Source organism: Amphiprion ocellaris, chromosome 14 (genome assembly GCF_022539595.1).
Source record: "Amphiprion ocellaris isolate individual 3 ecotype Okinawa chromosome 14, ASM2253959v1, whole genome shotgun sequence".
Classification (NCBI taxonomy): Eukaryota; Metazoa; Chordata; class Actinopteri; family Pomacentridae; genus Amphiprion; species Amphiprion ocellaris.
Window position 1 is genome coordinate 14,627,729 of NC_072779.1, and position 23,161 is coordinate 14,650,889.

A 23,161-nucleotide genomic window follows, 5' to 3' on the forward strand; every position below is an offset into this window, starting at 1 on the left:
TTTAACCACAGGTCAAGATAAAAATCTAAGATTCAGACAACCACATTCCCATCAGCCAAAGGGATTTCTCATTCAAATCAGCTCTCAATTCTCACAATGCTTCAAAAGCACAGTTAGTTCAAGGGGATGTTACTGGCTATTGATCAATGAGAAACAGAAAAAATTAAAAGCTGATTCAAATGTTTTGCCGGATTATGCGTAGAACCCAGAAATCAGAAATAGAACTTGATTGTGAGGAGGTGAGTCGCCGGGTTTCATTTCAGCCGTAGGATGGATTTACACCTGGAATAATACTGCAGATAAGCAGCTGGCATGATGGAAACCCAGCAGCAGTGTGGATGCAGAGACCCACTGAAAATGCAAGCAGTATTCTGCACAAGACCAAGATTTACCCATCCATCGGTGGATGGATAAATCCATACACCGCTTAATCCTCATTAGATGTTTGCGGGGGGGCTGGAGCCTATCCCAGCTGACTTAGGGCGAAGGTCGCCAGTCTATCACAGGGCTACATACAGAGACAAACAATCACACCTACGGACAATTTAGAGTTACCTATTAACCTCAGCCTGTTTTTGGACTGTGGGAGGAAGCTGGAGTAGCCAGAGAAAACCCACACATGCACAGGAGAACATGCAAACTCCATGCAGAAAGATCCTGGGAAGACCGAGATGTGAACCAAGGATCTTCTAGCTGCAAGGCAAAAATGCTAACCACTGAGCCACTGTGCAGCCTCCAAGATTTACCAATATCCCAAATTCATTTTCTGTTTTTCCATACTGTTTACTATGTGATACTGGATTCTTCTTTCTGAGATGTACTTTGGATTAAATAAAAAAAGGAATAATTCTAAAAATATCTCAAAAATAGTCTTCATTGTCCCTTGACTAATTCAAATACAGGAGAATCCTCCTGCTTTAAGGTTCCAGGAGCCTGCGGCTTACCACAGATGACACTGTGAGTTTATGTTTATTCATATTTCTTCTGCTTTATTCCTACTTTGTCAAGTGACTTGACTTTTATGTTCTATTCTTTTCAGCAAATCTGATTTGGCTGGGAGCTCAGTCTGACACCAATCATCCTGTTGCTGTCAGACCTTCAAACTGTTTGTTCCTGCGCTGCTTTCAGCTCTGCTTTACCTTCTTCTAGGATCATCACGACATGTTCTGCTCCTGGAGAAATTCATCCACGGCTTCAGATGAATACCTAGCTCTCTTTAGTCGCCAAAATCACACCGAGACCTTTACGGACCTTCCTGATTAAGGCTGTAAAATCAGGGTATTGTTATCAATGTCACATGAACACTATTAATTTAAAATAGGACTAACAGAAACATATCTTTCTTCCCCTGTTTTCAATCATGCAAATTAAAAGCTGGCATAAGATCAATACTAGTAACAATTCCAACTTTTCTTTTAATCAGCCTCTGCTGGATATATAGTAAATCTTTTATCCCCAGTCTTTTTAAAGTGATGCATGTAGTCTGTGTGTGAGTAAATCATATACAATTTTAAATATTCCCCAAATCGCTCAGATTTTCCAGCTTTTCTAAAACAGAACGACAAACATCTTCCACATTCCTTCCATCACATTATGAAGTCAGCTAAACAGATAGCTCAACATAATCTGCTTTGGGGGTATTTGTCAAACATCTGTATGGACTTTCCATGAGAGAAGGTTTGGACTGTTGCACTTCCAAATCCAGTCAAGTAATGCTGCACATGATACCCAAGTTGCTGCTGATTTTCCCCCTCCACTTTTAAACTCATCTTTATTATTATTTATGTGAGACAAGTTATTTTAAAATATTTAAATACCAAAATAATCCTCCCTTACAAGGGAGGTATACGCCATTCAACAATTTAAACTCAATTTCAACGCATCATCAGTCATTTTAAGCACCTTTTCCTTTTAATTCACTTTTAAAAATCATATATTTGTCGGTTCATTGAACAATCTGTGGTACTCGTTGAGCTGTGAACCTTCAGTGATGCTTGAGATTAACAACACACATCTATTATTATTATCTGATCTTCAGATCACGTGGCAGCCAATGACTTTTCCTCACACAGCGGATGAAAGACCAGATGTTGTAATGGTCTCTTATAAAATCCTTCATCTGCCACAAAGAAATCATTTAAAAAAAAAAAAAAAAAAAAAAAAAAACTCAGTAAGTGCAACTGAAGACAAAGAAATGAAATCACTAAGCTGGATTAACATACATTACATTTTCAGGTAGGCACAAAGTCAGAGAAATAAGCCTTCACATTACACCAGTATGACCAGTTTGACCATCCACTCTGAAAGAAGAGATTCACTCATTAAGGCGTACCTAATGGTGTTTTAAGACCTTATTAAATATGTAAGAGCTACAGCTGAAATAGCTCAATACTAGAATGACAATAATAGTTACATTAAGAGTTTCAGATAGCATTTTTGTCATGTTATATCAGTTGTTGGATTTCTACAAAACAAAGTAAAATTCATAACCAAGCCCACGTTTTTTTTCCTGTCTGCTCCTATTTCACATTTTCATCCTCACAACTTCCCTCCTTCAGTTTAAACAACTACAAGAAAATCCACATTTGCATGATTAATAAGTTACATTTTTATACATACACACATACAGAGGGGGAGCTCGGAAGTTGCTTGGCACATTGTCATGCTTGACCAACCTCCTACAATCTAAATAACTATACTGTACAAGACACAGTAAAACAGGTCTTCTCACACCAGCATCTCTCTGTTGAGTCATGAGGCTTCCGCATGTGGAGGAGATGAAACAGGAGCCTGCATGGCCATGATTGACAATAGTTCTGCATAATCATCCTGCAAAAGGAGGGCGTACACGACCCAGTGAACTAACATGGAACAGTTCAGCTGTACATACAGTATCTTCACATACTGATAAAATTTAGATTCATAATTTAATCTGAATATACCGTATCTTAATATGCTGGTACCAGGTATTCACAGTGACTCTAAAATAAAATTACAAGAGGAAGTTTTGTACAAGAAAACAACAGAGTCTAAGTGACTGGCAAACATTTGGCATCCCTTCTTGTGTCGAGTTCAGAGTTTGCAGTTGGAGTTTTAGTTTGTGGTCAGTTCTGTTTTGATTTCGGCGGGATTCAGGAGAGCTGCCTGGGCTTCTTTTTTTTTCTATTTTTATTTGTTGGCACTATGGAGAAGCAGTCCAACTCCTCTGAACACACTTTGTTACTGGCGCCGCCGGCACTGGACACAGAAAGGTGAGGTAAAGGTGGTGTCAGGGGGACGAGATCTTATCCACCTTCTTATGTTGAGCAATACATAACCTGGGCAGGCTGAATAAAGTACAGTATGTGCCCTGTCCAGTGTTGATTTTACAAAAATAAAAGGAAAAAAAAGTGCAAGAACAACACAGAAACACACACAAACACACACCGGGGTGGGAATGGTAAGATTTCACCTATTGTCCTTACCGCTACCACTCATAAGCCATAGTAAACAATTACCCAAAATAGTCACTGTAGACATCTGCCAAACACAAAACATATTCAAATACAATATTCTGTATTTCACTATTAGTTCAAGGTGTTTTATTCAGACACCTAAAGCTATTTTGCCAGCTGAAAGAAAAGCTGCCTTTTGGCATTCTGTGGATCAGGCCAGCAGGAGGAGATCTTCTACAGTATGGCTGCTACAATAGTGAGGTTAGAAGATAACAGCTACAGGCAATCATGAAAGGAAGCTGAAGCAGTTCTTTCCTGCCATAAGTCTGTGTCTTCAGGAGAGGTATAACCCTTTTTCAGTATCCCTTTAATACTGGTTTTCAAACATACGTCCAGGCATGCTCAGTCACTTTTTTTTTTCCAGTTTTTGTCCATTTAATTAGTTTTTTTATATTGTCTCTCCCTAAAAACAGAATTTCTTAAATTACAGTACTACTGAGGAGTGAAAAGGGCAAAGAATGATGTCCTTACGTAACAGACCTTCCTCCGAGGCCAGTCAGTCAGCGTCATTACATCTTTTGAAGTAGAAGGCTGCCTACGGGCTCTTCATTTTCATGTTCCCTTCTTTTTTTTCTTTTTTCTTGTGTTTTTAAATCGAGGCCTTCCACACTACAAGCGCCAGGCAGAACCACACTCAGACATTGCAACTACACATCTGGCAGGGAGGATAGCAATACTACTGTTCACATATATTATTGGTGATATACTGTATATATACACTTTTGGTCATTTCGGATAAGACACCACCAAACATGCTATACAGTGTCTCTCAGTCTTAATTGCCACTTTTTTTATGCAAGTGCTATTCAGCCCAGCTTGTCAAGTATTTGAAGCAAGGTACACACACACACATACACGCACACATGCGCCACGCACATCCACACGCATACTGGATCATACACACAACCAAAGAGAAGCACTCTGGCATAGCAACGCAGCAGCCTGAGCTGGTCAGTCTGCGGAGATCGTCATGGGATGCTGAAAATGTCTTCTTTTTTTTTTCTCTTTTGTGAATTGATTTGCATACTCCCTCACCGGCAGGCAGGTCCAGGATTCAGGACAGAGTGTGAAGAGGATAGCTGTGTGGTGTGTTTTGCAAATATGTATGAAGAAAAACAAGTGTGTTGAGCGTACAGAGCGCGTCGTACGGTTTGCATCATTCTGCGGATTTCTGCGTTTGTGCGTGCGGCCGTGAAGCTAACAGGGCTTGTTGACGTTGCACAGCAGCTCGGTGACTTTGATGAGGCGGGCCACCGTGCTCTGCGACTCCTCCTGCAGCCGCTGGTTGTTCTGCCTGAGGCTCTGCACCTCGGCCTGCAGCACCGCCTTGTCCTCTTTCTCCTGAAAGACATCGGCACACAACAAAACAAAAGCTGTCGCTCAGATCGCTGTGGCAGGAACGGGAGGAGAGCGACAGGTACGGCGGTGGCTTTAAGGAAACTCGTGGGCACACATGAACACGTGACATAAAACGACGCAGACGGTGTAGAGAAGCACATCACACGGCAGTGAGGAAGAGTAAAGTTGATCCAAAAAACAGCAGCAGAAACAATTAGTCAATGAACTGATCATTTGTTTGACATAACTGATTGCTTTTGCTTTAGTGATTTATCAGGTAAAAACAACCAAACATTTGCTGACTTTTCACTGTTGCATATCATTTATTCATTAAAATCAGTGCTTTAAGGACTGCTGGTCAGATAACCAAGCACCTAATTACTTACAATGGGTCTAGGGCTGCAACTAACCATTATTTTCATGATTGAATAGCCTGATGATTATTTTTCAATCAACTGCTTCATTAATAAAATGTTCGGAAATGATGTGAACACAATCACAAGTTCCCAGATTCCAAGGAGATGTCTTCAAATTACTTGTTTTGTTACAAAACAGAGAAAAGCAGCAAATTCTCACATTTTAAAAATCGAATTTTTTGTTGATGAATTATCTGTCAATCAACTAATTGTTTCAGCACTAAATGTTTTTGGGATTTCAGAGAAGATTGACTGATTATATCAATATTCATTAGATTAATCAATTATGAAAATAGTTATAGTTGCAGTCCTAATCAAGGACTTAAAAATAGAAAACTTGCCATATAATTGGGAGAATATATCATGCTTTGTACACACAGAGACATATATACAGTATCAACAAAAAAAAATCCTCAACACAGGCTCCTCTTGTGTGAGCGACTCCATCCGCTGAGTAAGGCCATGAGGTGCGGCTGAAAGCTCCGGAAACACAAGCGGACTCTGTGTTGAGAACTGTTTTCTGTCAAGCAGCCTTTGAGTTCATCACATACAGTATTTTGTGGCAGCAACATGAAAAAAAAACAGAGCGACACAAATGTGCAGAAACAAAGTGTAGATAACAGCATTAGAGTCATAAATACATGTTAAAAAAAAAAAAGTATGATACTGGAATATTGCAAAGAAATCTGGAAATGTTTCTGTACACAAAATTATAAATAAATAAATGCCTTCTTGAGTGTTTTTCGTATTTAATGCATCTTTAGAGTGTGTCAACTGTGACTGGAAATGGTTTGCATGGATGACAGGATATGCACAAGTAAACAAGAGGCTACAAATAGAAATCATCTGGCTCAGCAGTTTAAATACTTTCTCCTACCTGCTGACTCTCTGGTGGAGCTCACTGAAAATATTACCACAGAGAAAAACATTCATGGAAGTCAAAGCACCTTTTGCAGGTCATCCTGCAGCTTCTTCAGCATGGCCTCCAGCTGCGATACCTTCTCTTCTAGGTGGCCTGGAGAGTCACTGCAACGAAGAGAGGCAGTGACACTTTGTCAAAAGCAAGTACAGATGTTGTTTGGGATCAGAAAATGCACACATGGAAACAAGAGTATCAGCACACTTCAGCTTCGGAGCAATGAAATCAACAAAAGCACTTCATAGAAAGTAGAAGCTCTCCTGCAGTAACTCCTCCCTTCATCTCACACAGGTTGAGTGAACTTTTCAATTTGCCTGATTGGTCGAGCTGCCGTCTGTCATTCTGGCAGCCTCAAAGATCCAGACTTTGTCCTTGCTGCCTTTAAAGAAACCCGTAACACTCCCAGATCAATTTACAGTAATTGCCAAGTCTGACGAGCAGAACCCTTCTGAGTGAATGTAGTCATCCCATGATGCATTTCGTCTAACTGCTGTTATACAGAATGACTACACCCTACAGAGCGAAGGAAAAGCGGTCTCCTGGTGAAGCATGTAAAGGGCGGTACGTTGGTAAATGATATGGTTCTAGTTATATATTCTTAAACCTCATGGTGGGGCTGCAGGTTTGACCTTAACCCTTTAAGACCTACCATTGTGCAAGTCCGCCAGGACATATTCTTACATTTTTGCATACTGTAGTGCAAGTTTCTGGCATATTTTTATTTGCTTCACATCAATATAACCCTTATATTCCAAGTTGTAATAATATGTATTGATTTATGTCTTAACGACTATAATAAACTGCTTAAAAGTGCAATAAACCTTAAAAAAAATTGTTTTTGTTTTTTTCACATATATTTCAAAATACAGAAATAGCACAGCTGTATCCCTCAAATTCTTAAAAAAAAAAAAAAAAAAAAAAGTTGCACAATATCCTGTGGTCTTATTTAAAAAGATTTTTGTTATGTGCGCTTTATTGTGTATTTTTACAAACCCATCACTGCAACGAAAAAGCACTCTGAGACATGGTGAATGTGTGAAATGTTAGTGTAACTCCCCAGATTTTACATGCAAAAAGAATGATCGATGTATCTTATCTGGTTTCAAATCTACCGCCAATCAAAAATTAACATGCAGTCGTAGAGTCGGTGCTAAGTTGGGCTCTATAGGGTTAAAACTCCCAAACATCAGGAGGTTTTCTAGACAGAAATCATCAGTTTACAATTTGCTATTCAACACAGTTGCCGAATATAATCTGCCATGAAAAATACATACATTTGTCGTGTTTTGATGTAATAATTATCAAAATATGCAAGTTCACATTCATAGATGTTTGTGAACAAGTCATAATAAACTATTCCGGTGCATTGTGAATGCAAACAATGGCCTTACTTAAATTAAATATAGTGCATTTAACTTCATTTAATTTATACTAGTCATTTCATTTTGAGTTTTCTGTGCTTTTTCCCCCTCCACTCAGTTTCTCATTTTGAGCACAAACACTCATAGGACTGTTAATATTTATTATTGTTGTGATCATTTATTCAGTCATGTCGTGTTCAGACTTTGATAGTTGTCGATGTGTGATGTGGTTTTCAGTGTTTGTGCGGCCCAGACCACCATGACCGAGACTCCTGTAGTGATTAATGACTTCGGGCCAGTGTTCATGTACAGGGCTGTTGTTCAAATGTTAATTACTGCAGCAGTCCTGTAGCTCTGCAGTGTGTGGGGCATGGAAGCCTTGACACAAAATGTCAATACTGTGTACTTTCTAAAAGGACAAATCTGGTGTTTCATAATCACAGCTTGTGAGTTGGTTTAATTTCAAGTTGCCAAAACTAAGTATGTTAATTGTTTTTAATTTAAAGCTTAGCTTAGCTCAGTTACTTTGGTATGAAAAGCTCACATTGCTCAGTTTTGAAGTTGTAACAGCTTGACTGGATTTCACTACACTGAAAAAAGTACTGCTTACTGAAATAATACGTGTATTCTAAATCGATGATCATTTCACACAACTTGACAGTTACATTTTTTTTATATACTTATTTTTCCGAAGCTAATCAGTTCCCTAATTTTGTTTAGGTAAACCTACTCATTAGAATTTACAGTGAGGCAATTTAGAGACGATAACTGGTGTCATTTTTAACAGAGGAACAGTAATCAGTGCTGACCTTTACAACACGTGGTAGACATACACTGTACCTTCTAACACTACAGACTTGGATGGAGAGAAAAGCTTTACACTGGGGTTTGTTTATTTTCTACTGACTCATTTTATGTTTTGCTTTTGGACAACAGTTCTAAACTTCTACATTCAGTTGCAGCAAAGAGTAGGAAAACAGGGCAAGCACAGGACGAGTTTAAATGGAAAATAAAATGGATTGGTGCTGCAGTTTGACAGAAAATAGCCATAGCAGTGAGTTCGACATGCTGAGCATACATCGCTTATATGTGCATCACTGAGTCAGCAAGAGGCCACTCTTCATGGGGAAGAGAAGCCATCTCACTGACTCAAACAGTTGGATGTAGCCGATAAAGTCTAAATAATTGAGAGAGAATAAAGGAGCAGGCCTGATTGAGTTGAGAAAAGCTATGTGTGCAATGATTCAGACTACCTACATGGATATTGAGCTGTTTCACTGTGTATACACTTTATAGCAACCCACCTCTCCTTTGGGTCTTTCAGCTTGCCGTCCGTCTGGTCTGCTCCTCCTTGGGAGGGGTCTCCGGCTTTGCGATCTGTGATGAGCAACATCATCTACATTATGATCATTTCAAACAGTTCCATACAACAATCTAAATTAAATATGAAGGAGATGAAGATGGGAGACAACTTCTCAGAAGAGATCATGGAGTCATTAGGCTCGCTGGAGATGAGTCAGATCAGAATCATTCACCGGCGATCGCTGCACAGTACAAGCAGTTAGGGATCTGTCTGATCTGATTCTGACTTGCTCTGATGTCATGATGATGTAGGAAATGATAATATTGGGACATCAAGGCAGCTGCAGTTTTCTGAGCCAGGAACCCTAGTTGCTCTTTACTGACTGCATGGCCTCAGGGCATGATGGGAAATGCCTGCTTGCCACCTAAACTAACAGCTGATGGATTTAGATTTTGACTCAACAATACGGTGTTTGATAGAAACTTTTCGTTGTGGTTGAATTGGGAAGAATTAATTTTTTTACTCGTCTGGCATTGAAGGTTTATTCTGTTAACAGAATACATGTTATGTGGTTGATGGTGATGATTATCAGTCAGAGAGGTTGAATACACTCAGATGTCAGACCATCAACTGCATGCAGTGTTAATGTTGCACTGATTTACTTCTTTAAGTATTTAGAGGCACCAAAACGTCTGGTAAGGGATGTGTGGATTCTTAAAATAACATCTGTACTGCTGTCTTAGCCCTGACAGTTTGAATATCTGACATATCAATATTAAGCACTTTGTCTTGTATTTCTATCCTCTGTACATTCAGACTAATTATTAATGTTTTTAGTTTATTTATGCAGCTTGAGAGAGACAGTCCTGCTCAGCTGATTTGTATACAAACTGACCTAATGTTGATTTGTATTAGAATTTATGTAAAACTGAGGCTGAAGCATGAAATCAGAGAACAAGCTACACTGTCATAATTAGACTAACCCTAACCCTGAATATAAACTCTGTCCGAGGACATTTTAGCAAATTACTGAGTTTCTGTACAGACTGGAAACTGTCTCTCTCGACTGCTGTCCTTTAACACCATCACTTGCTGATGATGTTTGTTCTTTTCTTTTTTTTTTTGTAGGTTATGCATACTTCATCTCTAATAAGCCTGTTTAATTACTTCCTAAAGCAACTTTTCTTCCTGTAAAGTGCAGATCCTTTGCACACAAAAAATAATTCTTAATATACACTACATGCTCAGAAGCATACAGACACCTGAACACTTTAAATCCATTGCTATTAATTTGTTGCAATAAACAACCTCCACTACTAGAGGTGTCAGCATACTTTTGGTCATGCAGTTAGTTCACCAGAGGGTAAACACTACTTATTAACCTATAAAAATAAATTGAGTCTTTTCAACATGAATCTGAGATGAGCAACTCCAGGTTTCTGTCTGTGTTTACGACTGCACTAAACACTAGAGCAGCCTGTTGCATTATTCACGTGTGAATACGCAGCCAGTGAGGTGTGCATACGTAAACAGCTCCTCACCCTCTCGTGACAAAGCCTCCAGGATGCTGCGGCAGGCAGTGGCCAGGTCAGCGATGGACTGCCACTCCTCCTCAGTGGAATCTGTGGTCTCCGAGAGAACTGTGAAAAAAGAAGCCGACCTTCATTATTCATTTGTTTTACTGAAAACGATGCAGAGGCACAAGTAATTAATATAGACGCACCTAAAATGTAATAGCAATATCAGATATATATACAATATTTAACAATGGAAATAACTGTTGGAATTAATGATAGAATTAAATACCACAAATAAGAACAATAAGAAGGATTGAATAAAACAATAACAGTTACAAACATCAATTTTACCTAGTTTCAGTGTTGCTAATGTGGTCAAACTAAAGTTTTGCCAATATTCCAAGTATGTGGCAGATCTTGCTAACTCTGTATAAATTTTTGATCCTTGTCTGTGAGCAGGTTTGATGGAAACGATCACTGCAAGACAGTGGAGGCTGAGAGATTGTGAAATAGCTTCATAAATAAATAAAAATAAATGCTGATCTCCTTCACTGAAAGGGCAGCAAGGCCAGTTTTTGATATAGTAGGCAGCGATGTTTCCCAAAGTATCCCACTATCAAATGGAAACATAGTCTCACTGTATCTGCAACAATACAGGAGAACACTGCAGATTTAGTTTGAAGCCAGATTCCCTCAGGTTCTGCAGTAACAAAGAGTCCCCACTGGGGGCTGCTGATGTGCTAAAGCTGGTCGGATTCTGGGTCAGAGTACACAGCATGCCTGCAGCTTTGCACTGTACTGTATACTTCTGCCCTTCTGAGATATCTCTGACACCAGTTTAGTTGAAATTTAAGGCAGCACCATCAAAACAGAGTAGATGAAAGTGAAGATGTAAGAAAATGAGCTTGATATCATCAAGTTTGGGTAAATTATTATGGCCAAGTTGTGTAAAAACATTTTCAAAATGACATTTAAACATGACATTTAAGATGTTTTTGCTTTTTTATGGCTTTAAATTTCATTATTTGGCTTAAAAAGCTGCTTTGAAAGACCTAACGACCTCCTGTGAAAGAATGTAATGCAAAACAATCAGAGGGCTCAGAAGCCGCCCCCACAAAAATCAGAAGAATCTGATGAGAGGATGAGCTAGTGTGCTCTTATGGCGGCTAAATGATGAGTCTCATAGTCTCAGTGGAGGCCGAGCAGATGGTGTAAGAGGGGTTCCTTGATTTGGGGCTGCCTAAAACTCCACCCCTCCCACTACCCATCTGTCCCCTTTTTATCCCGGCGCTGGCAGGGGGTGGCAGCAGAGCAGGGGTGATATTAGATTAGCAGAACAGGGGGCAGCGTGGATGAAAGAGGAGGAACAAAGGGGATGCAGTGGGGACTAGAGGGAGGATAATGAAAAGAGGGGTTTAAGGCAGGAAAAAAATCTGGAAAAAGGAATTTGAGGCTCAAATCAGCCAGAAATGATTTGCAAACGTGTGTAATTGTTCCATTCTGGCATCATTTGAGCAGTTGTGTCAGCTGTCCTGTCTGTGAAAGGAGCTTTGTTTTGAGGCCATAATCGGGGTCACAATATCTCTATGACTCCTCATTATTGTTTGTTTACCTAGTTTTTATAATTTCCACACTTCAACCAGCATTTTTGTCGAAGAAAACTATTTAAATATTTAAAATGACTACATTTTAATTCAATTCAATTTTATTTATATAGCGCCAATTACAGTCAAATTGTCTCGAGACGCTTTACAGAACCCATATGCCTGATATTTTAATGCATATACTGTATGAATTTCATGATATAATTATAAAAAACAGCCAGAATGAGGAAGTACTTACTCTTGGTGATGGAGTTGTGAAGACTAAGAGCTCGTGAATTTCTTTCAGCTCGATCCACGCATGACAGCCGCGAGGACGAGAGCGAGGAGTCACTCGCCGAAGCTTTGTCATCACCAAACTCAGCCGCCATGAACTGCAGAGAAGACAGAGTTGGAGATAAAGTGGAAACAACGCTGTCAGACAGTGGACAGAGCGTTGGTGGAAAAGCCACTCAGATGTCGCCGTGTCTCTGTCACCTGTTCGTCCTCTAAGGGAACCTTGGGTTTGACAGCCAGGATGAGATCAGGTGTGGCGTCCCTCAGCTCCCCGACGTTCTCATAGATGTGGCGTTCCTTCACCCCCACGTTGTCGTACACATGCCTGTCCATTGAGGAGACAGAGTGAGATGTGGTGGTGGAGGGGGGGAAAAAAGAGCACAAAGCAAATCTGCTCTTGCTTGATGGCATTTTTTTTTTTTATCCAATCCAGAGGTCAGATCAGAAATTGGAGCGCTCAGATAAGTAATCTCCAGGATGGCTTAGATTTGGGGCCTGACTGACATTTGCTGTTCTGCACTCATAAAATTATCTGTCGAAAATATCACGTGATGTAGCCCAAGTCAAATCATTCAGTTCTGCTTTGTGTGACGATAAAAAGAAGTGAAATTCAATTTGGTTAGCAGCAGAATTTAATATAATCTTCATGAATATTTCCTTTTTGCTCAGCGTCTTCCTCAAACTGACCAGCGTGCTGAAAGTGATTGAGTAGGAAGATAGAGACGCTGCTGTGACTGACGGCTGTCAGACGAGAGGCTTGATGCTCAAGTGGATGATGAAATAATGCATGGGACAATAGAGCTGCAGCAATTTATTGATTTGTTGTGAACTATCAAAGTAACTGTCAACTATTTTGATACTGAACTAAAAAAAACAATAAATTATCTGATTTCAGCTTCTTAAACTTGAATGTTTTCTGATTTCTTTTCTCCTCTGTGACAGCAAGCTGAATATCTTTAATTGTGAACAAAACAAGACACTGATTAATCGACTAATCAAGAAAATAATCAACCGATTAATCAACAATGAAAATAATTGCTGCTGGCAGCCCTACAGCACAGACCGCTATGCAGGTAATCATTTTATTTAAAACAAGCTGTCAGTCATAATGGTTCTAAAACAGCAAAAAAGCAAAATCCATTTTCCCTTGAACTTTTTTACTACTGAACGGTTGATGATTTTTTTTTGTTCAACCAACCAAACCATTTAAAGAAAAGAGAAGTTGTAGATGGAGCTTTCAGTTTCATCCCCAAAGCACTATTATAAGTACTTTTAACTAAAACTTCCCCTTCTAAATTGTATTAATGTATTACGGCAAAATGTACTTAAATTCTAAAGCGTAAACATAGACTGCTGAGAAATGGCCCCTTTATGTGTCGTGCTCTTTACCAGAAATATACAGTTCTTGTTGGCTGAGGCTTATATAAGGCTGAAACTAATGGTCATTTTTGTTATGGATCAAATATTGATAAATTCATTCATTATTTAATTGTAAAAAGTAAGAAAACAGTGAGAAATATCCACCCCATATCACCTTGAGCTCAAAGTGACAAAAAAATTGATCAAAAAGTACAATATTCCCGGTGAAGTATGAACTGTAAAAAGTCTAATTTGCACTAAAGTATTTGAGTAAATGTACTTAATTACTTTCCCATCAATGGGAACAGCAATAAAATTAAAAGAGGATCATCAACGTGAGTCTCCAATGTGAGACACGAAGTTTACACACAGCAGTGCCAAAACAGTGACACACTGTCCTTCCTGTCCACCTCGTTCTTTTAAAGAATAAAAAGTGATGCGCTGGCTGAGATTGAACTGTGTTGCATCAGCAGTACAGTGCATCTAAACACCCAACAACATCTAACAAGCAGCCTCTCTTGTTGTTGTTTTTTCTTCCTGTTATTTCTCTATGACGCCTCCATGAGACTCGCTTCATTGAACACTGATGTCAGTTTCACTAACTCACCCGTCACACGCGTCGCTGTAGGACGGCTGTCGCTCCAGAGAGAAGCTGCGTGTGAGCTGCGAGGTGCTGCTCTCCTGGCTCTGATTGGCCGGCTGGTCCTGCAGAGACGTGGCCCGCAACAAAGGTAAGCTGGGCGGCATGAGGAGGGAGCCCTGACCTCTGTCGCTTTGCCCTTTATCACACGGATGCTCTTCGCCCTCTTCAGCCTCCGCCTGCACCTCCGTCGTGTCCAAGTCATCGACCCCGCTCGCCTTCTGCTCGTCCTCCTTCGCCTCCTCCTCTTCCTCCTCCTCCTCTTCTTCCCTCTCATCCAGCACCCAGGCCTCTCCGGATTGATCCTCGCCGGGTTTGCACTCTGCGTCCTTGATGGCCTTCAGGTACAGCTCAGAGAAACTCCTGCATAACAACAACACAATTTGTTGGAATAAAACCATCACGCCTCTGTTTTTCCGTTGCACCATGAGTCATAAATTAATCCAGAAGAACCCAAAAACAATCACGAGATGGAAAAAAACAGAGCGCAGCATTTGTCTAAGCTTCTATTACACTCCTTTGAAATCACGGAGCCTCCATTTTCCCCTCACGAATTATGACATCTTTGAGACTATTTGTGCTTTGTTGTCACTGAACAAGCATCTCAATAATATAAATAAAGCAGAGGGGTTCTCTGAGGATACTTCTGTTGTCAGCTTTTAAATATTGTTTAAGTTAACTGAGAGCTGCAGAGGTGTCTGGTTTAATGTTAACAGCTCTGTCCACAGCTATTTCTGCCGTCTCTCTGATTTCAGCTGAATGGAAAAGCTGCCGGTGTCAATGTGATTGAAGCTCATTAGAGGGGATTGATTGGTTGCTGGCCTGCTGGTATGAAACTGATGGCAGCATCAACAAAAGAGTGACCCCCGAGTGGCACTTGTGTTCTGAACACCCACCACATCTCCTCACTTTCTGCTGTTTTGCTTCACATCTAATGAGCCACTTCTGCACCCCCATTCTGCAGCCTCACCCACCTGCGAGGCTTCCCGTTCTCGTCCGGCGGGATGACAGTGATGTGGATCTTGTGCGCGGTGCGGAGCAGCCTGGTTCTCTCCTCGGGGCTCAGGTGAACCAGCGAGTGTCCACACAGCCTGACCACGCGGGCCCACAGCTGCAGGCCTCCGCTCTCGGCGTAGCAGAACCGCTGCAGCTCCGTCACGAAGCCCTCCTCGTTCATCAGGAAGCCCGGCTGCCCCACCCCGTCACGCAGGGGGGTGACCTCCAGAGCCTCGCAGCCCCTCGTCACCAGCTGCAGAAGAGCACATCAGGATGAAGGAGCCAGAATGACACTAAAAGCCGACTGCAAGATTTCACATCAGGCCGCAATCACCCACCTCCAGCCTCTGCACCACCTCTCGTATCTCCTCTGCCTGGCTCTCCATCACTGTGATGGACACCGACTCCCCTCGCTCGTAGAAGATATCCAAGCAGGGTCCCCCCTCTTTAGTCTCTGTCACTGCCTTCCAGCCGATGACGTCCCTGCAGGAGCAGTTAAACACCACCCTGCGAGTGCACCTCTCAATGAGCACCACCGACTCGGCCGACACCCCGAGCAGACAGGGAAGTTTGTGCTCCCCTGCCTCCCACTCATCTCTACTGTTGACCATCACGGCCCAGACCAGAGCCCCGGCGCTGTGCAGCTCGGCCCCCTTGGCTCCCTTCAGCTTGTCTTTGCGCTTGCCGCCCAGAGAGAGCAGGGGGAACTTGGTGGAGGAGTCGATGGGCGTGGTGGTCACGTAGTTCTCCGCCAGGTCCTTCAGGTATTCCTGCCGCGTGCGCGTAGCCATGGAGCGAAACTTCTCAGACTTCTCTGCGGCGTTTTCAGCATTCACAGCCTTCGCCAGGAGGAAGTCTCTGAAGGCCGGCGAGCGAGGGAAGCGGGCGCCCTTAGGGAACAGGGGGCCAAATAATGGCATGTCTTTAGAGCGTGTCACAGCCACCCTGAGAGGGAGAAAGCAAAAACAGAGAGGACAGAGTGAGAGAGAGGCTACAGCAGAAACACTCAATCTATGTCCTGTTTTCTGTGCAGGAGAAACTCTGCAGCAGTGCACAGATTTTCTCCCAAAGCTGCCAAAAACAACCAAGATGTGCCTATAACACCCATAATAAACACCTGCGTGTACACTGATTTGGATGGATTTACTGTAAATCACAATGAGATTAAATAGTCTCTGCTTAAATCTAACTACTTGGAATACAACATAAAAGCTAGAAATCACTGTCTAAGGAGGTTTCATCGTCATTTTGGAGGGTGAAAAGATGTATTGCTCAATGAATGCAGCGGTAACAGTAGCAGAATACCAGATAGGATGAAGTCAGACCTGTAATAGGTGTTGTCAGTGCAGGGCTCATGAACCTGAACGATGATGAAGACATGCTGGAAATGGGAGCGGATGGACTTTGGAGTGAAGGGCAACGCGCCGGGCTCCTGGAACACGATCGTCACAATGTCGTTACCTATGTGTCGCTTCCTCAGCAGCTGCCGGGACAAAACAGAAACACAGAGAAATTAATTAAACTAGCACTCATTAGAATGAACTAAAACCAAAGAGCACAACAAGCTTGATTTCAGATAGAATAACCCGACTGCATTTTCTTAATCTTGATCACATGGAGCAGGTGATGCAGCATTTTTGTGGTTTTCATTCTGTTTCAGCGACTTCAGACTTACTTTAACACCAAAATACTGAAACATGAGTCATGCACAAACATTTGGATGATGAAGAGATGCCAGCACACATTCCTGAGTGCTTTGTTCTCAACTAAAACAGTTTTCCATGCTTTAGAATTTATTATCACTACATTTTTACCAATCTAAGCCTAAGTGCCTGGTTTTAATGTAATTAACATTGGGTTTTTGGTGGCTGCTAATATACTGATATTTTACAATTCATTTTGGTCTCTGCTAACACTGATACATGCTCATATTTTTGCCACCTAACTGCAGAGAACATCAAGTCTCTCCTGTAGTGGAATCAACATATTATAACACCTCTTATTGTGACAGTCCACTGGCAAGTGCAGATGTAAAAGACAGTGCTTTTCAAATTTACACATTCTCTGGGCAAAATAAGAAAAGTAAGTAACAGGTGAAACTTGCCACATCTAAGATTTTCAATTTTTTAAAAAGTTTTTTTTAGACTGAAAGGAGTTATCTGCCTGTCAGCGTTTATTTTGGGATTATGCTGATAGATTGAAAGCCTTTAATACTGATGACATGCCAATATTATGCTGCATTTCTATAACTTACTGTAGTGCAAGTTTAAATATTAGTTGACTATGTGTATTTTGTTTGAATATATATCCTAAGGAGAGTAGCTGTTTCTCAGCATTCAAATGAATGAGACAGTAAAATGATAAGCAAGATCATTCTATGTTGTTAACTGAAATTATGGCTAACTTGTGAAAGGTAAATACTCTTGCGTCTTATAACTTCGAATTCATTGATTATGCAATAGGAAATTTTTATAACTTGAAAAATAGCACGCCCTTCAGAATAAAAAAAGAAGCCAAATATGAATCCAGATGAAAAAAAAGCACAAGATCGACTTAAGAGCAGATTATGTAACTAAAACCACCGAAACTCAAACTGCCGCTGCCTAAAGAGCAGACGGCTTAAAAGAGGCATTTCAGGGCTTTGTCACTACCATGTTTTGTTTTATGTAAACCTTTAATCTATATTAGTATGTCATGTCCAGTTTCTTTGTAAATGACAGCAAACAGGCTTAAAGCACAGACGGCACATTAAGACGTGACAGCAGCTGAGCAGGAATTCTGCCTGTGAGGCGGCACTGAATACCTTTATGGTGGGAGTGAACACTGGGGGGCAGGATTTTTATGTCATGCTTGCTGCAGAGTACAGAAGCTTTTTTCTAAAGCTTTTACCAAAGCATGACAGTCTGAACAGAGATGAGGAGTGAAGGTTGTTCTGAGACTGATGCAATCTTTTGAAGAACAGAGAAGGAGCATTTGAGGTGAATGTAATACTGTGAACTTCAAGGGATGAAGCTGGAAAAACGGCAACACATAGATCAGGCAAACTATATGTGATATCCCTGTTAGGTTTGTTTTACCTGCTGTGTGTTGTTGGCTGTGTAGGGCAGCATGGTGGACACGTGAAACATAATCTCGTAGTCCTGGTAGCGCGTGTAGAGAGAATGTGTTCCAGTTGAATCCGCTGCATAAACACACAAGTCACATAAAGAGACAGACAGGTAGAGATTCAGCAAAATCAGTCCATGTCTCTGAGTGAAAAAACTGAACTCAAACTGTCACAGCCAGCCTGAAATCTGTCCCATTTGCCGTTCTCTGCTGCTCACTGAAGGGAAAACAGCTCGGAGATAATCAGCCGTGACTATGCTATTTTGCAGGCATTACTCAGATTACATGTGGCCAGATAGGAGTTATCTTAGGCTTTCAGTGGTGCACTGATGCCCTTCAGATAATGGTACTGCGACAAGGTGAGATGCAGCCAATAGATCCGGGGTGTAGTGCATGTTTTCAACTCACTCTTGTTGTCCAGCTGAGCTCGGTATTTTTCCCAGCCCTTCAGCCGCACCCGCTCCCCGAGCAGATCCAGGAACTCCTCGAACGCCGGTCCGGAGCTCTCGTTGTTGTACATGTCCTCCTCTGAGCTCTGGCCGGCCCGGCAATACATCACCCCAACCTTTCTCTGAAAGTTCAGCTACAGTTGAAGACAGACAAACACAGAGTTTAACGCACATTTGCAACTTCATATAAACTTTTCACTCAATCTGTAACTACTTTAATAGGGAAACCGTTTGTTTAACTTAACATCTTCCTTTACACTTCACATTTGCTCATTTCTACACAAGTTCCAGCCGCTGAATGTTGATAAGGTTCATGCAGGCACACAAGACAGTTTATTTAACCAGTTCCTTTTTTGAACTGGTTAACCTCAAAGAAGGGCAGCTCAGTGATTCAGCAGTTAGCACTGTTGCCTCATAGCAAAGCAACAAGTTTAAGGGTTTGAACTGGCTGGTCGGCTGTGGCGTTTCTTTCTGTGTAAAGTTTGCATGGTGTAACATTTCCTGTGTGAGTTTTTTCTAGGTGTTTTTGCTTTCTCCCACAGTCCAGTGACATGTATTTTATGTGAACTGGCCATAGGTGTGAATGTGAGAGTGAATTGTTGTGTATCTCTTTGTGTTACCCCAGGCCAGAGTGTAACCCACCTCTTCCCCCAGGTCAGCTGGGATAGGCCTCTATCTCTACAGGATAAAGTGTTTATATCTAATGGATGGAAAACCTTGATGGTGGAGCGAGAAGCTTCCAACAGCACACAGAGTATGCTTAAATATAAATAACAAGTCCTGCACTGTAATAAAAATAAAGTTAGTAATCATGGTGACAGTAATTAAACTATCAAGCAATCAACAGAAAATAATTCAAGATAATTTTAGAGTCTGATTAATTATATGTTTGTTTGGGCCACTTGTTGGTTTTTAATTTGAAAGCTTGTTTGCTTTTTACATTTTATTGTTAAATCTTAGTATTATGTCATCATGTTGAACATTCTGATGATGGAATTTTTGTTAGAGAAAAACACTAAAATCAAAATTATAATGTACTTTAGTCAGTAAATAACTACACAGGAGATATCAGAGAAGAAACACAAAGAAAGGCAGTTATTCCCTATAAAACATTAGAGTGAAAAACAATGAAGTGAGAGCTTATTATAACTGCTGTGGACAAAATTAGCTGCATTCCTACAGCGTGAATCAACATGGTGGCAGGGGGAACTGTAACTGGGCTTTCACACCTAAACACGCCTGATAGATTGCTGTGGATGGTAGGCGTGGACTGTAAATGTCAGCTTTTCGACAAAGAAATGCGGCGGACGCTCCAGTCTGACCTTTGAAAAAGAGCTTTCTGATGCTATTTGTCACCGTTCAGCATCCTGAGAAGTTGTCTTCCTGACACAAGCGGTCATCTTTAATATCGCAGACGTGGCATTACTCACCCCCTGTTCGTCCAGCTTCAGGAGGGTGTCCCGGACCTTGGGGGAGTTGGAGGCCAAGCGAAGACAGTGCAGATTCAGTTCAGGCATGATGAACTCCAGCAGCCTCTTGGGAGACAGACCTCTGGGGGTCGTGTGACGGGCAGCAGAGGGCACCGACTCCTCTAGGATGGAACCTCGCAGTGTCTTCATCTGAGGAGAGGATTCACATTCAACACATCCAGTCAAATCCACTTTACACGCATTTAACCTGAGGAGAGCTTTGAAGAGAGAAGAGCGACGGTTTTACCTCTGTGGTGCGAAAGATGATTCTGTAATTGTACTGAGCTCCACTGGTTCCTTCCTTCTCCTCTCGACGGAAACTGATGGCCACTGGGCCGAGGCGATCATCCATTCCAAAGAAGTTCTGGTGCTCTGTGAGGACATTAGAGTCAAGTAAATGCAGTGAGGAACAATAATGAAAATTGTGAGCATGTCGGGGTTAAAATATGAGGCGTCCAATGGAGTGTCCAAAAATTATTAGGGTGCAAAGTAGGGTGGAATGCAATATTTGATCTTACAAAAAAGCAAGATGATATTCTTATGTTTTAAAATATAGCAACATGTTGGAAATATAGCCACTATAATAAATTTAAAGGCTTCTAAACAAATGTCTATTACAGCCACCGATTCAGTTACTCAAGAACAACTGATTCTAATTCTGGTGAGAAAAATAAATCCCTACTATGGCTGCAGAACTACTGTCCTGTGCACATGGCCAAAGAGCATGTTTATTACCCACAGCACACACAACTGCTTTTTTCTGTTTCTTTGTACAGTAAAACTTCCCAAGGGAAGGATAAAGTAAATTATAAACCTCCATAGCTTCTATGCACTCCCTTTAGAATAAAAAGCACATAACTCTCCCCATTTCTGCCTTCCTGCTCCTCCTCAAAATCCCTGAAGTAACTAAATGATAAGATGATTATGGAAATAATTGTGTCTTAGATTCATTAGCACCCTTGTGTACTTCCATGTTTTGTTAGGTTAGAAAGTAACTGATTTTTATTCCTCTGCTTCTATTCACTCCAACGTGAAAGTTAACCTGTACGACACTGCAGAGCTACACCTACCTTTCATGTAGAAATATTTGCGGTAGTAATGGGCTCCCAGGTCAGCGTGCTCTATAAAGTAGTTGCTCTTGCCCTGCTGCTGGACGTGACTCTCTCTGGGCTCCTCCAGCACCGAAACCGCATCGTTGGGGGTCCTGAGACTGGACCAGAGTCCTCGTCTGCCCTGGGACCGACCCAGACCCACCTGCTCTTCTCCCCCCGTCTCGTTTCGGAAGTGTGGACAGCTGAGGAGGAGCTCATTATCGTTGCCGTCACCTTCATCCAGCAGCAGCGACTGCTCAGGGTCATCTGCGTTGCCCCCGTTGCTTCCCCCGCCTTGTGCAGGTGAGGACGGGGTGGACTGGGAGAGGGGGCGCAGCTGGGAGGCAGCTGAAGCCCCTGAGGTGATGTTCTTTTTTCGTCCGATGCTGTCTCTGTTTGTGGCCGCCTCTGTGAGGTCAAAGAGGATGCTCTGAACATCGTAGTGGGCAAAGTTCCTCACCCAGGCTCCACCCCCGATGTTGTCATACGGACCTGGTTGAGGGATCTGAGGGGGGCCAGGTTTGGACTTTTTACTGAGACCTTCAGGCTTTGGAGGCTTCGCAGGTTTTGGGGAATCTCCTGATGAAACGGACAGGCCCCGAAAGAATCCATCGGGCTCTGGAGGGTTGCCCTGCAGGCCTAAAAGCAGGAAAGGGTCTTTGAAGCGGAGGGCATTGGGGCTCAAGGGCCCCTGGTCATCTGCGATGGGCTCCTGCGCTTGAGTCTGTCTTTCCAGTGACGATAAGCTGCCGTATTCCCTGTGTAGCAGCACCCCTGAGTCCCCCTGAGCCCCCGCACCCACCTTCTCACCCACCGCCCGAGCTGCCTTCCCCCCTGCCTTCCCGGAGGAGTCCAGGTCTCCTAAGGTTACATCGCTGTTGCTCCTCTGCATGATGTGGCCCCGGCCCACTGCCCGCAGGTTCAGCCCCACCCGGCTAGGAGTGAGGCTGTCTGCTTCGGCCCCGTCACCGTCCCTCCTGGGGGGCCACTCCACCACACCCGCCTCCCGCTTGGGGTCGAAGTTGACGGTGGCGATCGGCGGCCGCACATTCTGACGGCGGAACTTGCGGATGAAGAGGTCATCTGACTGCATGGTGCTTGAGAAACCGACTCCGGTCCAGTGATGCTTTCTCCACTCTGTTCCAGAGCTTTCTGCTCTCCAGTTAAATTTCTGTCCTGGTCTCTATGATGCTGGTGTGAAGCGGGAACACTGTGCACAAAGATGAAAAATCCAGCCGAGTGAAAGCAACAAATGTAGTCCTCATTCACACCACTTAAGATGCTTGAACCTTCTCAACCCTCAAGGCGCTCACAGAGGCCCCTGAGATGCTGCACGTTGTCAATGAGTTCTTGAGTGTGAATGATGAAGACAGAGGAGAAAATGCAGCTGTTGCTCGCTGCACAGGTCCATCAAGGGGTGCAGATGTGTGGATGGGTGGTACTCCAGTTGCGGGGTGCTCCTTCCTGTGGCGTGAGGATGAGAGGATCATCACTGGAGCCCGACTCTCTGTCCTCTGTGTTGGAGAGGTTCTGTCTGTATCGACCCTTCTAACATGGCAGCCGTTCGTTTGCACTCTTCAGTGCCTGCAGCCTCCGTTTTGGTCTCCTCCACTTGCCACCTGTATAGAAAAAGAGAGAAAGAAACTTCATTTTCTTAATCGTTCACCTGCACTGCAGTCACCTCAATCGACAGCTTTATTTTCAGCCCATAGCAGCTTGTCGGTGAGTATCCAGAAACATTCTGTAGGGGAGAATGGCTTTGATAAACAAGTACTGAACTCCAACAATAAAGCAGCAAGCAGGTCTGACGTGAGTTTTATTGTTGAG

General features: G+C 42.4%; 1 protein-coding gene across 4 annotated transcripts in view; it reads right to left on the reverse strand.

Moving 5' to 3' along the window:
• Positions 1 to 1,889: 1,889 nt before the first annotated feature.
• zmp:0000001168 (signal-induced proliferation-associated 1-like protein 1) overlaps positions 1,890 to 23,161 on the reverse strand; it is a 39,482-nt gene continuing 18,210 nt past the window's right edge. For 3 of the 4 annotated variants that reach the window (XM_023280186.3, XM_023280184.3, XM_023280185.3), the window contains exons 2-16: positions 21,314 to 22,953; positions 20,491 to 20,615; positions 20,205 to 20,393; positions 18,734 to 18,908; positions 18,298 to 18,401; positions 16,546 to 16,703; positions 15,559 to 16,165; positions 15,199 to 15,473; positions 14,192 to 14,587; positions 12,427 to 12,550; positions 12,191 to 12,323; positions 10,373 to 10,471; positions 8,833 to 8,905; positions 6,196 to 6,274; positions 1,890 to 4,835 (exon numbers count right to left, since the gene is read on the reverse strand). In XM_023280186.3, the coding sequence (XP_023135954.2) occupies positions 4,692 to 4,835; positions 6,196 to 6,274; positions 8,833 to 8,905; positions 10,373 to 10,471; positions 12,191 to 12,323; positions 12,427 to 12,550; positions 14,192 to 14,587; positions 15,199 to 15,473; positions 15,559 to 16,165; positions 16,546 to 16,703; positions 18,298 to 18,401; positions 18,734 to 18,908; positions 20,205 to 20,393; positions 20,491 to 20,615; positions 21,314 to 22,427 (3,795 nt within the window). In that variant the 5' untranslated portion in view covers positions 22,428 to 22,953 and the 3' untranslated portion in view covers positions 1,890 to 4,691. The remainder of the gene's footprint in view (positions 4,836 to 6,195; positions 6,275 to 8,832; positions 8,906 to 10,372; positions 10,472 to 12,190; positions 12,324 to 12,426; positions 12,551 to 14,191; positions 14,588 to 15,198; positions 15,474 to 15,558; positions 16,166 to 16,545; positions 16,704 to 18,297; positions 18,402 to 18,733; positions 18,909 to 20,204; positions 20,394 to 20,490; positions 20,616 to 21,313; positions 22,954 to 23,161) is intronic. The other variant, XM_023280190.3, reaches the window with a different exon arrangement.